General features: G+C 46.0%; 1 protein-coding gene across 1 annotated transcript in view; it reads right to left on the bottom strand.

Moving 5' to 3' along the window:
• THSD4 (thrombospondin type 1 domain containing 4) overlaps window positions 1-15997 on the bottom strand; it is a 691206-nt gene that overhangs the window by 584358 nt on the left and 90851 nt on the right. Inside the window, exon 4 of the mRNA XM_084897723.1 lies at window positions 12306-12658. Coding sequence (XP_084753849.1) covers window positions 12306-12658 — 353 coding nt within the window. The remainder of the gene's footprint in view (window positions 1-12305; window positions 12659-15997) is intronic.

The raw sequence follows: 15997 nt of genomic DNA on the forward strand, positions 1-15997 counted from the left end.
TCTGTGTATCAGCTCTCTCTCTCTCTCTGCCTGCTTCCTCTAAGGATACACATGGTTGCATTTAGTGTGCACCTATATAACCTAGACTAATCTCCACATCTCAAGATCGTTTATCACATCTACAAAGTCCTTTTTCCAAATAAATTAGTACTTTGGGGCTCCAGAGATTAGACACTGATATATTTTGGGGTGTGCAATATTCAACTCCCTCAACAGCAAACCCTCAGTAAATTCCTCATCTTTTAGGAATACTCTTGTTACTATTAACAGAGATTAGACAAAAGTACTAATTTCCTGGACGTCCACACGTCCAGGAAAGGGTGTATGGACAAGAAAGAGAGGCTATTAACATTTTACCACGAGAACCAACAGAGAGGCACAGGAATTGTTCCCCAAATCCTTCACATACAGGTACATTACTGGGATCTACATTATAAGCTCAGAGTGGGTGAGAAGAGGGAGGACACTGGGGTCAGGCAAGCCTGCATTCAGATCCTACTCTGATCCTTATAGAAGCAGGACACTGGGGACTTCTCTACCTCAGCTCAGTGTAACTATAAAATGAGGCTACTTGAGGTTCAAATGCACATGTAAATGATGTGGACGTGGTAGGTGCTCTAAAAATTATTGTTATTAATACAAACAAGTCTGCAACATGTGCAGGAAGGATGAGTAAAGGAAATGACAATAACCAGCGCACGCAGGAAACATCCCCCTCCCATCCTTACTCAAAGGCATCTCATGCTGCCATCAGGCATACATCCAAGGAGAAGCCCTAGTGGTCTCAGATGCAAAGTTGAGATCCCACTTCTGAGACACACATATTGTAGTCAGGCTTTTTCCATAGTCCATCTTATCTTTCTTCTGAAATCCAGAGTTATGAATGACTTGGAGGGGGTTCAACAAAACATTCTTATAGCAAATGTGATCTTTGTTCTGATAACTAATGAAATACTTCTGACACTTAATGAAATGCCACAAGAAATGAACAAGGGCTCTTTGGAGCCTTGTCTGAGATCAGAGTAACTCAAGCTTAAAATCTGGCTTCAATCTTTACTAACCTACAGGCAGAAATGTACATACCAGTGGGCCGGCTCTGCTACAAACTCTCCCACTAAACAGGGCTAGGGTTTCCGATTTAGAGACCAAAGCATATTAAAACCCCATTTATCTGGTTAGCATCATCAGGTAACTTCTTGTCAAACAATTCAGGGACTAAGTGGAAATCCTGTCTATGTAGGTAAAGAAATGAAACTTTTCATTGTAGGAGCAAAACAAAAAAACACCAAAAATGTGAAGTATACATTTCAAACAGATGTACCTGCTGTCTGCTGACTGCCCAGGATTGCCAGGGAGGTTTTCCAAGGAAAAACACAGACAAGGCCAAAGATTTCCCTTCTCTTTGCCATGTGGTTTCTGTCCCCCTGTGTGTAATAATACTCCCTCGGTATCCACTGAGGGACAGGAAACCAGCATTTGACTTTGTGAAGCTTAATTAACAAAAGGTTTCCTATCCCGAATCATGGAGCCCACTGGCTCCAGGGGCCCCCAAGACAAAAATAACATATTGCTCCAGAGTTATTAATGGTGAAATGCAAATAGCCTCCAAGAAAGTGGGCAGGAAAGGAGGAGCTGAAAAAACAAATGATTCCTACCAGCAGCCAGGGGCAGTTCCCTGGGGAGGCAGGAAAGGGTAAGTAAAGCCTGTGATCTAAGCTTGATCCCATCTGTCCTGTCTCAAAGCTAATAGCCCTTTCAAGCAAACACACACACACACACACACACACACCATATACATGCACATACATAGTACTAACACACATCATACAAATATGCATGTCCATGCACACATACACAGTTGCACACACATATGCATGCACATACTACACACATGTGCACACTTATATACATGCACATGCACACTCATACAAAAAGTTAGAGATAAAGACACAGGCTATAAAACCCCAAGATAATATGGTAAATGATAAAATAGTTTGCCATGTTGTTTTTGAAGTGTCTTATATTTTTCAAAATAGTTTTATAGCTAATACCTCATTTGACTCTCTCAATGGGCCTCTGTGGTAGACAGAAGACATATAATTATCACATTTCTTACATTAGATTGATTCCTGAAGACCATCCAGTTAGCAAATAATAGTGTGGAGACAGGAAGTGGGGTCTAATGACACCAAGCCCAGGGTTTCCTCCAAGGTAAGAAATATGAATGCTTTCAATAGAAATGGGCAAAGCCCGGGGGTGTAGGGGTGGGGAAGACAATAAGAGAAGGTCTGATGTGTTGATGGCTCTTTTGAGAAAAACTCATGTTATGACACAGAAATCTGAACAGAGGTATTTGAAGGTTAGTGATGTTGATGTACCTAGAAAGAATAGCCAACAAATTGTAGAGCATGTCTGAAAGTGTGTCTGAGGACTGTGTCTCCCAGGCACCTTCTTCCCTTTCAGTACTTGGGATGGCAGAATGGATCATTTAAAGCAGCAATTGCTCCTCAATCATGCATTAGTATCTAGTAGGAGACCTTGATGAATAGAATATACCCCCTTACTTTATAAACATGTAAACTAAAGCATTGAGAAATAAGGTAACCTGGCCAAGATGAAAACATTGGTGAGAGTTAGAATCTGGACCCTGAATTCTGAACTTGGGGTTCAGGGCTCTTTATCCCATCCAGCAGCCTTGGGCATCTATTATCTTTAACCTCATTACAGGCACTGGTCTTGGTTAATATTAGTGCCCAAAGAACACTGAAAGATAGGGTGGGAAGAACGGCTTTCCTTTTCTTTTTGGGGGACAGAACTGCTAAATTTCCCATGGACATTAACTAGACAGAATGTGGGGAAATGCCAGTGGTGCTGTTAGCACAAAAACTGTCTTATTTCTTGAGTATTTTTAAGACTTCAAAATGGTTGGCTGGATAATCCTTTACCCCCACCCCAAAGGTGTCCATATCCTAATCCCCAGTGACTTTATGTGGAGAGGACTTTGCAGCTGAGATTAAGTTAAGGATCTTGAGCTGGGGAGAGGATCCTGGTTATGAGTGGGTGCGATGTGAACACAAGGGTCCTGGAAAGGAGGAGGTCCGAAGATGAGAGTTAGCAAAGTGGGAAATGACAGAAGCAAGAGGGTGGGTGATGGGAGGGGCCAAGGAACGCAGGCAGCTTCTAAAAGCTGGAAAAGGGAAGGACACAATTTCCCCTAAAGTCCCCAGAAGAAATGTAGCCCTGATAACATCTTGATTTTGGACTTCTGACTTTCCGACTGCAAGAGAATAAATTTATGCTGTTTTAAGCCACTAAATTTACATTAAGAGTTACACAGTCAGTGTAACTATTACAAAACTGGAGGGGCAAGTCTTTGCTCCCCAGTGAATAAACAGACTTTGTAAGATGCGGCACAAACATTTTTAAAATCACAGGGGCATTAGGAGATATTTAGACTGACTATACACTAGATACACTGTCTTGCTTTAAAATAAGAATTGGTTAGCTGTGTTTGTGGGATTTCTTTCTCAGAGAACTTCTAGTTTAATTCTAGGACTGCTCCACAGCCCCACCCTGAAGGGGAGCCCATGGACTCCCCCAGTCCAGCCTGGACACTCCCTCAGATGCAGCCTGTGCTCCAGCCCCAGCAGGCTGATTCTGAATTCTAGAACATCAGGCTCACTCATGCCTCCAGGACTCCATCCTACACTTTGCTTTTTGGGTAATGCTCTCCTCACTCTTGGGCTCTGCAAAAATCCTTCTTCCTCAGCTCAGCCCAGTCAGCACTTCCTCTGAGAAGCCTTCCCTGGCCTCCCTAGTCCTCACTCCCACCCACTCCCCACACCCAGATCATCCCTCTGAAGAGAGCCCTGAACCCTTGGTCTTATAAATGTATGTTTGCTTATCTTCCTCCCCACCCCATCAGCATGAGTCCCTTAAGGACAAAAGACCTTGTTTCTACATCACCAAAGCACTGGCATCCCCTATCCATTCCAAGCACTTCCTAGCTCCTTCCAACCTGAGAAAGGCAAACTCCTCTTGATTCCCCAAAAATTAGCCCCACCTCAGTGCTCCCAGTGTCCTGGCAAATGGAAGGCCATGTTCGCTGAGTGTTTATGAGTTGCTCTACACTGTGCTGAGTGCTTTATAGGAATTATCCCATTCACAGTAACCCAGTGAAGCAGGTGTATTATTTTCCCCATTAGGGAAAGTCTGAACAATGCCAGCAAGGCACAGGACTAGTAAGTGGTAGAGCTGGGTAGACAACCAAACCTGTCAAACCCAGGGCTGAACAGTTCACTATCATGTGTTAGCTCCTGTCCCCATACCCTACCTCATCACCTGAAGGACTGGTTAATAGAATAGACACAAATAAGACCACTCTTTCAAAGAAAAACAGTAATTGATAACTGAGCACAAACTGCTCCTGGGCTGTGGGTCTGCAAAGCCTCTGTAAGAATATCCGTGATGTAGGCAGATTACTTCTCAACACAAAACCAACTCTCCTTCTCCAGGCGGTTCTGAGAAGCCCACCCTTGGCAAAGTTTCTGACACACTCCACCTAATGAAAACAGTGGCCATGATTTACACAGATGTGATTGTCAACTCCCAGGATCCCACAACTGTCTGCTGTAGACATTGACAGATGTTCTAGATTTGGCAATGCTCAGTGGGGGAGGGGAAGAATGTGCCGGATCTTGAAAAGCTCTGAATTAAAGTATCAAACTTCCCATTCCTCAGATGCCACTAGTTCACTTGTGTAACGATAAGAAAAACTGGCCACTGTAGGTGAGCTTAAGGAAGGAAGCCCAGTGGTAAGGAATACCTACCTGTGAGCGGGCTCCCTGGCAACTAGGGAGGTGGTCCTTGATGGAGTGGCCAGCGTCCTCAACCCTGACTTTGTAGAAGCTGAGTTAAACTGGCCAGTGGACATTCACAGCATGTTCTCTAAGGTTACGCATTTGGACTCTGGGCGGCAGAGACTTTCTCTGGGTGCTGTTTCCCCCAGACATTTTAGGAATGGAAAGAAATCCATTTGGTTTTCTGAAGGAAAATCCAGGGAACATTTGGCAGTAGCTCCCGCCAGTCTGCAGGTATTCATTCTGGAAACTGAGGGGAAAGGCTCTCCTACTTTGGAGTGCTGTCAGTGTCACAGTAGTGTGTTGCTGCATGGTTGTACAGGCTATCAGACTCACCTGATACCTTCCTCCTCACCTGCCCCTCCCCCTCCAGCCATCACAGAGATGCAGCCTTGGACAGGGAGAGAGGGAGGAGTTGGTAAAGTGCCCTATGGAATCTGTTGGCCAAGACCTGCAGGCTAAACACCCCAGGTCCAGAGCCTCCCCAGGCAGCCACTCCCCTAAATCCCAGGAGAAGGCCACCCTTTGTGGAGGGCTTTCCTGAGAGGTCACACCAAGAAAGGGCAAAGGGCAGGGTGCCCAGGCCCTGGGATGCTGTGCTGCCCAGAGTCCTGTCCTCCTGTACTGGACCTCAGTCCCTGGCTCCCTATCTTCCTGTGTGGCCCCATTTCTCCACCTGATCATTCCTGCAGAACCACAATTCTAACTGGAACTCTCTAACACAATGCCCAGCCTTTAAATCTATAATGGTAGTTAGAGCTAGAATCTATTGGGCACCAACTATGAACTGGGCAATATAAATATTTCATTTAATTTCACAACAATCCCATGTGATAGGTATTATTATTACTCTCATTTGAAAGATCAAGTCCCTGTAACTTCTTAGTAACTTCTCTAAGCTCAGGATCTTTGTGAGAGCTCCAATAAATACTGATATAATTCATATGGTTTTTTAGAATGTGATTTTCAGTGTATGTGTGTGTTTTAATGAGATATGGAAGCAAGTAGACCCAAAAATGTTTCCAGATATATTCCAGCTAAGTAAATTCTACTTATTCCTCAAGGTTTGGTTCAAATCCTACCTGCTTTGTGAGGTGTTCCAGGACAGCTCCATCCCACAAGGAATTCCCATCTTCCTGAACTCTGGTCACACCTTTACTGTCTCCCACCACGTGTAAACCCATGTATTTCCTGGGTTTTCCACTCATCCACCACACAGTATCAGGCCCCCAAGAATAGGAACTGTGTTTCCAATTTTGTGAATCCCCCTCTGGTGCCTAGGACTAAAAATTTCCCGATTAAGAGAGCTGAACATTGCAAGAAAGAGATGCAGTTCTTTTTAAGCCTTCAGTGCCAAATCCACCAACTTTTCAAGGTGTGGCTCAAACTGTCCAATCTTTAAGCAGCTTTCCTGATCACACCTGCTGGAAATAGGGTACCTCACTTCCAAAACAACCATTTCAGTGAAAAGAACGTTAGTGCCTGATTCCAACAGACCTCCATGAAATTCTGGTTCTGCTGCTTCTGAAGGAGGTGATTGGAGCAGTTCATTTCCTTCCTCTGAGTCAGTGTTTCCCAAAGTGTGGTATGCGTACCCCCAGGGGTACGGGAAGAGTTTGGTGGGGGTACATGTTGCACCGGAGTTTGGAGGGGATATGCGCTGCACCGTGCATAGCTGCGCCTAATTCTACGTTCTCATGAGTACGACGGGTACTCAGTGTTACAAAAATTATAGAAGGGGTACATATATGTCAAAAGTTTGGGAAACACTGCCTGAGTCCCTGTTTCCCTTCGGTGAAATGTTAACCTGCCTCCCAGGATTGAGGTACCTGTGATACAATGTGCATCTCTGTATCTGCCTCTCAGGGTTGAGGGGCCTGTGTTATAATGCAGTTGATGTAGTGCTGTACAGAAGACATGCTCCACAAAGGTAGAGCACTATCATTCCCATTACTATTCCATCATACTAGCCCATAAGGAAGGCATTTACATCCATGCCTTTTCTAACCTTCTAAAACTCTGGAATCTGTCAGAATCATTTAAACAAAGTTACCTAGGTCACACCATGGACTATAAAGCAATCCCCATTAGGCAGGAGAGATGGTGGGAACTAAACTGCTCTACTTTAAACAATACTCCCCACTCTACTGCAAGTGATGCTTATATGTGCTCACTAAACCTGGAATATTCTGTAACTAGACAGTATTTGACTCCCAAATTCTTTTCCATGGAACCCTGAAAAGTTTCCAAGATACTTCCAGACCTACGATTCCCAACCCTGGCTGTATTCTTTCGATGTCTAAGAACAACCCTTAGAGATTGAGATGTTCGTTTGGGATGTGACCAGGGTGTCAAGATTTCTAAAAAGTAGGCAAAGGACTCTAATGGTCAGCCAAGGTTAAAAACCACTGCCAGTTTTGTATCTAGTCCCCAGGTTTGTTTTTGTTTGTTTGTTTTTGTTGTTGTTGTTGAATCCATACCTGAAATATTTTTACCTTAATTTTTTTTTTTTAGAGAAAATGGGAGAGAGACACATTGATTGGTTGCCTCCCGCATGTCCCCAACCAGAGTCAGGAGCCTTCAACCAAGATACATGCCCTTAACCCTAGGAATCGAACCCAGGACCCTTCAGTCCACAGGCCGACTCTCTATCCACTGAACCAAACTGGCTAGAGCTAGTCACCAAGTTTTTATAGTGATGTATCTAAAGCTTCAAACAGAGCGGCTCAGCTTTTGTCTGTTACAAATTGAACCTCCATCTAAGACTGATTTTGCACAAAGAATTCTTACACCTAAAAAAAAAAAAACGTTTGCCAGCAGCTGCTCTAGCCTGTCAGTAAGAGCCTTGATGCCTCCAGCCCTGTTTTTATACCTTTATGTCCCAGAGCTTTACAACACAGTAAATGCTTAATAAATATTTGTTAGAAGGTTGAATAGTTTTGTTTGATTGTTATCTGGCTCTAATTAAGTTTTCAGTTGCCTAGCATAACAACCTAACAGTTTCTTAAACATCTAAGCCCTAACAGCCTCCACCTCAAACCTCAAACCTGAAACAGAGAATGAGGCAGACAGCCATCCAGAGAACACACTGACATTTCTTCTAGGGTCATATATACTATGAAAGTTCCTAATCACTGATAAATATAAGCAAATGCTATCTCAATAGCCGGGAAGAGCATGACAGTTTTCAGCAGCACAGGCCTCCTAGGCTAATATTTGGATTATTTCATCTGAAACTGTCAAATTAAAAGAGCATGATAAAAACTTGTAGGAACTTCATAGTAAACAGTAACTGGCCCCTTGTCAATAAGTTAGAAGAGAAAACTTTCCTGCTGCCAAAATGCATGGGCCAGAGAGCCAGCAGCCCAGGCCGGCAGCCAACTAGTGCCTGTTCGCTGGGCAGCTTTTCTAGGTTCTCAAACACAATGGCTGGAAGAGAAGTTCCTGAGTACTTTAGGGACCTGGGAGTCAGCAGCACCTTCAACTCTCAGCTTTTCTGTGGCTTTATTTAGGACTCTGAGTGGTCTTTTAACATCTTAGCATCTCAGATTCCTTATGTGTAACATCTACTTCATCAGGTCCTAATAGACATGGCTCCCTGGGTTTGAATCCAAACTCTTTGCATACTAGCTATGAGGCCTTGGATAAGTTACCTCACTTCTCTGGGCCTCCATTTCCTCACCTCTAAAATCTAAGGATATTAGCAGCCATTTCATAGGGTTGTCAGTGTAAAGCAATAGGAACAGTGCCTGGCATAGGACAGGCATTCAACAAACCTCAGCTATTATAAATCTGCATCCTAAAAGCAAGAGTTTTGAAAACTGAGTTTTTGTCTTTCTTTTTTTTTTTAATGTTTTTATCAGTTTGATGTCAAAACTCATTGAGACAGTCAACCTGACCTTAACAGACATGGTTTCTTTTACCCTATGTGATGTGAACATCCATATGTTTCACTGCAAAAGTAAAAATGTGTTTAATTATGGGATGCTGCCCACACCAGAGAAGGAATGTCATTAAAGTGTGAAATATGCCCTGAACTACCTTTCTAAAATCAGAACAGTTCTGAATTCTAAAATGCACTGATCATAAGTATCCTAATAAAAGAATAAAATGCAAATTGACTGTACCTCTACTACACCCACCAGACACACCCACCAGCCAATCAGGAGGAAGTATGCAAATTAACCCAACAAAAAATGGCTGGCCACTGAGGGAGAAGGAGGTTTGGGTTTCCCAGCAATGGAGGAAGCCAAGCTTCCTGCACAAACTGGCTGGCCCAGACCTCCGCTCAAGGCTACAAAGTTTTAATTATAAAAGATACATAAATCCCATATACCAGGGCCTCCATTTGGGGGGGGGGGGGGCGGCGCTGGCCTGCAAACCACCACAGGCCTCTCGCTCAGGCTGCCCCACATCCCAAGGGAACCCCCACCCTGATCCAGGACACCCTTCAGGGCAAACCATCTGGCCCCCATCCATGCAGCAGGCCTCTATCCTATCTGATAAAAGAGTAATATCCAAATGGACCATCACTCCAACACACAAAATGGATGCCCCCATGTGGACACAAGATGGCCAGCAGGGGAGGGCAGTTGGGAGGGATCAGGCCAGCAAGGGAGGGCAGTTGGGAGTGATCAAGCCTGTAGGGGAGGGAAGTTAAGGGTGACTAGGCAGGCAGAGGAGGGAAGTTGGGGGTGACCGGGCCTGTAAGGAAGGGCAGCTAGGGGGACCCAGGCCTGCAGAGGAGAGCAGTTGGGGGGACCAGGCCTGCAGGGGAGGGCAGTTAGGGGTGACCAGGCAACTGGTTGCTATGACATGCACTGACCACCAGGGAGCAGACGCTCATGCAGGAGCTGCCCCCTGGTGGTCATTTCCCTCCCAAAGAGGGAATTCTGCTCAGCCACAAGCTGGGTGGATGGCTGTGAGTGCAGTGGCTGTGGCGGGAGCTTCTCCCACCTCCTCTGCAGTGCTAAAGATGTCCAACTGCAACTTCCACCTGTTCCCCGCAGGCAGGTGCCCTAAGCTGGCAGGTGGATATTCCCTGAGGGCTCCCAGGCTGCCAGAGGGATGTCTGACTGCCAGCTTAGGCCTGATCCCTGATCCCCAGCTCCTATACTCCTATACAAGCTCTTCTCAGCTCTCATACCCCTGGGGATCTGGCCTAAGCCAGCAGGTGGACATCCCCTCCAGGGGTCCAGGACTGCAAAAGGGTGCAGGCTGTACTGAAGGACCTCCCCCCCTACCCCCCAAGTGCACAAATTTTTGTGCACCAGACTTCTAGTTTCACATAAGGGACTAGGGAGCTATGTTACTATGGGATGTGGCTGGAATGAAAGGAGCTAACACATGATAAGCACTCAGACTTCAGTAGTAGCAGACCCTAGGAGTGTCAAGTGATGTTGGAGGGTCTTTGGGTTTCTACACAGGAAGAGAGAAGGCAGCATCCTCTCCTAGCCTCTCTTTACTCTCCCAATGACATGCCATGCCAAGCCTTGAAACTCTCGGCTCTCTGTGGGGCAGGGCTACAGTGTATGGACAGGTTCAAGCCTTGCACTGATGAGAGGGCACAGTCCTCTCATTGCCACATGCAGGTCCCGTCTTGGAGGGCAGGGCCCTGCCAACACAATTATAGCTAACAGCTTTGGTTGTGGGCTTGAACCTATGGTCTGAACACGTGCCTAAGTGTGTGGGCTTGACAGAGTTCAGATGCATATTGTTGAGTAGGATTGAAACCCACGAGAATGTTGTAAACATCTTCATTATGTCCTTACTTTGCCTCGTGGCATCTGCTATAAAATAAAGACACAGCTTGTGGATGCACTCTCTGTCTCTCAGAGAAGCAGCATCCCACTGAGACACAGCTTTTATTCTCTTGTCTGTCTTTTCTAAGACTTTTAGCTGCCTCCACTCAGGTTCACCGTTGGCTGTATTGGCATTACACAGCTCTCCCCTTCTCTCTTCTCTCAGCCCAAATGTGGTTTATTCCTCAGAAATCAGCTAAAGCATGTTCTCTGTGAAATGGTTCCCGCTTGACCAGGTCAGTAGCATGTGGCAGGGAAGCTTGATGGGTTGTGTCTCCTCTCCACATCCAGTCAGTGGCAGGGACAGCCTACAGCACTGGGCTGAGAAGGACTCTCAGAAACATCTAGCCACAGTGGGAAAGTGTGGTCATCCATGCTAAACTTTGAACTGCAACTGATAAGAGAGGCTAGACTACCCACCTAACAGGCTCAGGCCCTGCCTGGGATGGGCATTAACTTGGCTTGACCACTAATTTGTACATTTCTTAAGCACAGAGATTATATCTTACACTTTTTGTTTTCCCTGTAAATATTTGTTTGTTGTTGTTAATGCTTTTGCATGAATATCCTCTCAGATTCTATCATGCACCTAGGGCCATGGTGGACAAACTGCAGCTCGCGAGCCATATGCGGCTATCTGGCCCCTTGAGTGTGGCTCTTCCACAAAATATCACGGCCTGGGCAAGTCTATTTTGAAGAAGTGTCATTAGAAGAAGTTTAAGTTTAAAAAAATTGGCTCTCAAAAGAAATTTCAATCGTTGTATTATTGATATTTGGCTCTGTCGACTAATGAGTTTGTCGACCACTGACCTAGGACACCCAACAAATACTGATGAATGAATGCTATAATCTGCAAATATATATTTTTTTTAATTTTTTTTTTCAATTCACTGACAAGCTCTTCTCAGCTCCTATACTCCTACCTTTGCCGTGGGCACTGCCTAGTTTGGCATATTTATGCTGGCCTACCCAGGGAGGCTTCTTAGGGCTATACAACTATTTTAATGCCATGATACCGTATCTAGACTTTATATTTTATTAAGTCTCTAGACAACATCTAGGTCCTCAATTAGACACAGCCTCAAAGCTGTGTGTTCACTCAAAATACTCGAGATAAACTTTCTAGAAAAGTTCATAGAATCCTGAAACCTACAACCTGAGAGCAGATAACACTCCAGACATTCAACATGTCTAAGGATTTGAAACTCATGTGAACTTAAAAGGCACCTTGGTTTAAAAGCATCTTGTCTTCAGCTCAAATCCACACAGCCTGGGCCAGGGTCTCCCTTTACTCCCCATTCAGGCCAGCTGTACTGGAGCGAGGTCTTCCAGTCCCCACTCCCTCTTTTACCCTCCACAGAGCCTCCCTAAGGTTGATGCCTAAAGGCTTCTGAGAATTAAGCTTCACTTTGAAGACTATTCAGAACCACAGAGTGCGGTGGGAGTGGCCTGAAAGCTTTAAAAAGCTTCAAAATAAATCAAAGGATGAAAGGAGATGTGTGAAGCCAAAAATTCCTTCCCACCCCGCAGAAGCAATGCATTAACCAAGCAATCTGTGCTGCAGAGCCGCGTGCAGCACGATGGGCGGGCAGGGAAGAGACAGGGCCTGGACGGGGCAGGGCAGCAGGAACCGGAGGGCCTGTACCTTCTCTCCGCGGTGGGTTCTCGCACCCGCGCTTGCGAGTGCCGGCTGCCCCGGAGCACCGGACCCTGGCGGCTGGCGTTGAAGCCGGCGGGGGAGCGAGGCTCTTCCCGGCTCCGGTGCAGTGGCACTGAAGTGCGCACAGCGGACACCACGTGGCCCGCGAAGGCGTGCGGGGGGGCTCGGGGCCTGGGGCCGAGCGCGCGGTGGGGTCCCGGCAGGCAGGGCCGTGTCTGCTCCTTCACGCCACCGCTGCAGCTGCGTGAGCAGGCGGACCAGGGGCCCCAGGCTCCCCACACTCCTGGGACACCGCCTTCTTCAGGGGCGCCCTCTGCCACTGCCATCCGCTGAGGGACCTGCGGAGACAGAGGCTGGTTAGGGACCAGGGCACAGGTTCCTGCTTTGCCCTAAAAGGTGGTGGGTAACCTGAAAGGTTTGCCTATTGTCTTTATACCAGCGCACTCATAAAATATATTTTAAAATATTTTTATGGAGGAAGGAACACACCAAAGCACAAGTGCTCACGGCTCAGGAAAATCATAATGCAGTCCTTGCTTTGGGTGCCCTGACCTGGGGAAGCGCAGTTTGGCGCCCTATCCTCTCACTGAGGTTCTCCCCTCAAAAGTTCCCCTCAACTTCCATCAGGCCATAAGGAGATTTAGGCCAGGTCAACCATGTGCACAGCAGAGAGCTTGGCACGAAATGCCTATTTGTATGCACCATTAGGACAGTCTCCTGCTTCCATGGTGAATCCCAGAAGGTGGGAAATGTCAGAAAGTTTTAAAGTCCTATCCAAAGGGTGATTCTATATTCCCATTTACTTGCAATTTCAAAGACCTTCCAGGCCCAGCACGCTGGTGCTAAGGAGGGTGCAGTCTTCCTGCGCTGTGCACGTGTGCTCGGAGCATCAGCGGGGCACCAGCACTGTGCTGGGCCCTGAGGACAAAGAGAAAAGCACCCAGGTCCACACAAATGGCCTGGACCCAGCAGAAGGAAGGCTCTAAGTTAACATAAGATTGGGGGAGGCTGGCTGGATGACGGGGGTGCGGGTGAGGGTGGGAGCAATGAGAAAGCCACAGAGGTGGGACCGCGTGCACACTCAGTGCAGTGACACGTGTAACTGCCACTGCTCAGAGCTTTGGTCGCCACCACTCCCACCTTTCAGTGGTGAAGCTCCCCAGCTGAGGTCAGAGATGTGCGACTTGCCCCAGCCAGACATGTCACTTCAGCAGAGTTGGGATTTAAGTATAACTAGCTCCCAGTGCCTGGAGCTCCAGCACTCACTCCCTGCTGTCTCCCCGGCAGACAGTGCTCTTGTGCTTCTGGATCCTTCTCTTGAAATGTCCTTCCTTTCAGTGAGCTCACTGTGACTTTCCTTAGAAGGTGGGTTTTTCAGTGACCCTCAGGCTTCCATGTAAAGTGGAAAATATCTCCGCATGCTCACTTACCTTAGCCTTTTTTGTTTTTTAAGATGTTGGTTTTTGGCAGCTTTGTTTGGCCCAAGATCTCAAAGACCTGTCACATTTGTACTCTTCCTCTGTCCCTCAGTGCCCTGAGCAGTGAGAAGGTTCAGGGATTGTCTTCCCTTTTATGTGAAATTCCTTCCCACCACATGGAATGAGAGATAGAGCTAAGATCACTTTGGGGGATAACTGTGAAGAAGCATGAGGAGACCTAAGTGCTCAGTAAATAGCACCACTGTTGTAGCTGAACCATATTGCCAAAAGCAAGGATTCTGCTCTTGGGTAGAGGTCTTGCCCCCAGGCACTCCCTCAATCAGCCTAAAGTCATGGTACAGGTTTAACTGAGCCTACTTTCTATCAACTGCTTACCAGTACACAGATTAGTTTCAAGATGACCTTTATAAGCTTAAATTGGATTCCTGAGGGAGCCACATGGCAGGATGAGTGAGAGGGGGAACCAAGGGAGCAAACAAGAATCTAACCAGAGGGAAGCCTAGAGCTGGATTTCAAACACCCAAGCTACAGGAGCCCTATTCAGAGAGCCAACGTGGAGACATCAAAGATGGGGTCAGAGAAAGGGCATGACCGACGGCCCATGACAGGGAGGCTCCTTACCACCCATTTGTGAGCAGTGTGAGCACCAGATGGGGATGAGCATAGGAATGATGTGCTCAAGTCATCACTACTAAACTGGGGACCCTGGAGAAAAGGCTTTTTGCCTGCTTATAAACACAAAACAAACAAGCAAGCTTTTGTTCTTTCTTCTCTTCTTTTACATGTCCTGATTTATTAATATCAAAATGATGGTAGATTCACTGAGGTGGTTATAAAAATGCCTAATCACACCACAGTCTTGATATATAAAGGAATCCCTAAAGTATGGCTAGTGGCTTGAATGGTGACCCTCCCCAAAAGTATGTCCATGCCCTGACCCAGAACTTGTGAATGTGCCATTAATGGAAAAGGGTCTAGATGTAATTAAGTTACAGACCTTGAAATGAAATCTTCCTGGGTTTTCCCTGTGGGACCCACATCCAATGACAAATGTCCTTATAAGACAAAGACAAACGAAGAGGCCAACGCAGAGACTGGATGTAGCCATAGCAGGAAGGCTGAAGCCAGTACCAGCTAAATGAAGCAAAGAGAGAGCCACCCCTAGTAGAGAGTGCAAGTGGCCTCCGTGGCACCTGGATTTTGAACTTCTGACCTCCAGAAATGTGAATGAATACATTTCTGCCATTTTAAGCCATCAGGTTTGAGGACAGTCCTAGGAAACCAACACAGTGTGTAAGTACGTCTAAGACAAGAAAGAAAAGTGGGCAGACGTTTGCAGAGCACCTTTTCTGTGTCCAGCACTGCACAAACAGCTCACATGCATAGGGCTGGGCTCTGTGGCAGGGCCCCTCAGCCACGCTGATGTTGGTGTTATTCTTTTTCTCTTACAGAGAAAAGCTGAGACCCCCAGAGCTGTGTGCCTTGTCCATGGTTCAGGCGAATGAGGGGCATTCTGACTCCACTCCAGTGCTTTTGTTTACCCCACACTGCATGTCGCCTCCCTGACCGTGTTGACAAAAACAGAAGGGTAAAATAAACCTACTTGTATAGTTCCAGCAGAAGGATAAATAAATGAAGGCAGAAGTATGTTTCTGAGACATTTGGAGATTTCACTTATCACCAAGTCCTGCTTTCTCACTAACATATATCTAAGGCACTATAATTTTAGGTTAAATGTGCAGCTATACTAAAAATCTGCTTCCTAGAACTAATCCCATCCTTAATTTACTTTCCTGTATGGAAGTTGGGCAGGGTCCCTGGGAAGAGAAAATAAAAAACCACATTCCATTCTATTCTCTTCATAAGAATTCTTTAATATATACATATACATAGTTGAATTATGGTGAGTGACTTGAAATTCCATCTCAGTCCCCATGGTGTGAATCTAACCATATTCTCCATTGTGTTTTTATAGTATATAGCCAGAAACATAGGGAAAGGGTGCAGAAGAAGCAAAAAGGAAGGAGTAACATGCAGAGAAAGAGAAAGAACCCACATCTTCCTTCCACGCCTTCCCACCCTCCAAATGATAGTCAAGGAGTTTTCTGTAAAGCAAAATGAGTAAACTTCCAAGTGTTCTGTGACATAATATTCCTAAAATTAGGACTAACAGGACCTCTGTTAGTCAATGACAAACAAAAAAACCAAAGAATAAGTAATGGTAAAGGACAAAAACAA

The sequence above is a fragment of the Pipistrellus hanaki genome, assembly GCF_964339955.1.
Source record: "Pipistrellus hanaki genome assembly, chromosome: 1".
In the NCBI taxonomy this organism is placed as follows: Eukaryota; Metazoa; Chordata; class Mammalia; order Chiroptera; family Vespertilionidae; genus Pipistrellus; species Pipistrellus hanaki.